At 44.2% G+C, this 2,295-nt stretch overlaps 1 protein-coding gene across 1 annotated transcript in view; it reads right to left on the reverse strand.

Annotated features, from left to right (window-relative positions):
- Positions 1–702, reverse strand: part of FRRS1L (ferric-chelate reductase 1-like) — a 47,584-nt gene extending 46,882 nt beyond the window's left edge. Inside the window, exon 1 of the mRNA XM_011966402.1 lies at positions 553–702. Coding sequence (XP_011821792.1) covers positions 553–702 — 150 coding nt within the window. The remainder of the gene's footprint in view (positions 1–552) is intronic.
- Positions 703–2,295: the final 1,593 nt, after the last annotated feature.

A 2,295-nucleotide genomic window follows, 5' to 3' on the forward strand; every position in this document is an offset into this window, starting at 1 on the left:
CCCTGTCTCGGTCTGCGCATCCTCGCTCCAGCCCCGCAGCCTCCCTCTTCCTCTTGGAACCCCCTCCTCCCCCCACCGGACTCTCCTTCCTAGCAGCTTCCCTTCTCCTGTCCTTCTTTCCATTCTCCCCATCTCCCCGACTTCCCTCCACTCCGGCAGATTTGGCCCTTCTACCCCCTTGCTACTCGGGAGTGTGGTCCGCGGACCGGCAGCATCAGCATCACCTGGAAGCTTGTTAGCCTCACTAAGGCCCCATTCCAGACCCATGAAGCTGGATGTTCATTTCACCAAAATTCCCAGGACATCCCAATGCACGTTCAATTTATGAAACACTCTTCCAGAGAGTTTACCCTGGACACACCTAGTCAGTGCTGCCTCCTCAATCTTGTGCCGGCGCTTTTTGGCTTACATAAAGCACTTGCTAGACCTGTTATTTCTTGGATCATCACAGAAGGAACTTGAAATTCCAACACCCCCACTATAGAGCTAGGTAAACTGAGGTGTTTAGAGACAGAGAAAAAACTGGAACCCAGATCTCCAGACTGGATTCACCTGCTTCCTCTCCAGGCTCTTGCAGTGTGTAAACAACAGAGGCTGGTGACAGTAGGTAACCTGTCTCTCTTCAAAACTACGCTTCTGGTTTACTCTATTTCCCTGCAGCAAGCACGCACGGGCCTTGGAAGGCCCATGTCTGAGGGCCATGCTGAATTGTTGATTTTTCTCAAATCCATTCCTGCTGCTTGCAATTCAGTTTTGGCTATTTACTCAGCCATCCATTGATTCACACCAAGCATTTGCTTTATGCCAGGTCCCAGGGTTTTCTTCTGATGATGGTTGTTGGGGTGATATATTCGAATTGCTAAGCTGTTTGCCATTAGAGACGCGGACACAATTCCTTTCATGCTGGTGTTGCAGAGCCAGCATTTTAACCTGCTTTTCCTATTATTTTATTTTATTGCATAAACAAAATAATTATGGAGGCAGAAAAGCATAGAGGTAGCAAATGCAGACCTAGAAGTCAGACTGCCTGATCTCTTATGATTAGTCATCGACGTGATGCAATGAAGATTAGGCAAGATCTTAGAGGTAAGGATCAATAGAGTTCAGTGCTATAAGCGGCATGCACACTTGTACACAATATTATGAAATGTTAATATTGAAAAGGAAACTAGTGATCTTAACCCTTTATGGCCTGGTTGACTGAGAGATAAGGGTAGTGCTGTTGAAATAGGGGACACATGATGGGTGACTTAGAGGTCAGGTATTTTCTATTAAGTATCAGCTAACAGTGGGCTGTCCAACTGGAGTTTAAACATGTTAATCCTGATGGCTGAATTGAGGTGTAATTCATGAAAACCTTGGGCTTCACTAGGTCCCCCAACATAGTAGTTGTCACAAAAAATAGTTCAGATTTATTTGAAAAAGGTAAGATGAACTATGATTACTTGAAAAAATCAAGAGACTTCTTCCCAAAAAGCATAGCTTGGCAATGCATAACATTCTAAAAAAGCTAATCCAACAGATTGAAAATCTGTTGAAGTGTAGTCCTTCAAAAAAAAAAAAAAATTGAAATTTCTTTCTGTTCTTCTCTCTCTGTTCACCAGGGAAGGTACGGTCAATTTAAAATGGACCAAGGTTTAGCCAAAAAAAGAAAGCATTAGACTTTGATTTCAGTGTAGATTCTCTGGTTTGGGAATACAAGCTTTTACCTTTTACTTTTCTTTTTATTCCCTTCATTTCGGTTACTGAAATTAATAATGGTGCACAAATAGAAGGCAAATGAAAACCAGGCCATTCTTCTCCTCATAAATTAATCTGATATAAAAACACGTGGGCAGCCGGGCATGGTGGTTGATGCCTGTAATCCCAGCACTTTGGGAGACCAAGGCGGGCGGATCACAAGGTCAGAAGATTGAGACCATCCTGGCTAACTTGGCGAAACCTCGTCTCTACTAAAAATACAAAAAATTAGCCGGGCATGGTGGCGGGCGCCTGTAGTCCCAGCTACACGGGAGGCTGAGGCAGGAGAATGACGTGAACCCGGAAGGTGGAGATTGCAGTAAGCTGAGACCCCCCCAAAAACAAAAACAAAACAAAACAAAAAACCCGTGGGCTTTCTATATTGCTTTCATGGGGGAATTTTGGGGACGGTTTGCAACTACAGCCTAAAATGAAGTTTGCAGGTAATCTGTAGATTTCAGTTCTCTCTCTACTCATGTAGACTCACAGGGGGCCACAGATAGGCTTCAGGGGTGATATGAGGACCTTATGAAAGTGCTGGAATAATGCTGTGAT

The sequence above is a fragment of the Mandrillus leucophaeus genome, unplaced genomic scaffold (genome assembly GCF_000951045.1).
Source record: "Mandrillus leucophaeus isolate KB7577 unplaced genomic scaffold, Mleu.le_1.0 Scaffold76, whole genome shotgun sequence".
Taxonomy (NCBI): domain Eukaryota; kingdom Metazoa; phylum Chordata; class Mammalia; order Primates; family Cercopithecidae; genus Mandrillus; species Mandrillus leucophaeus.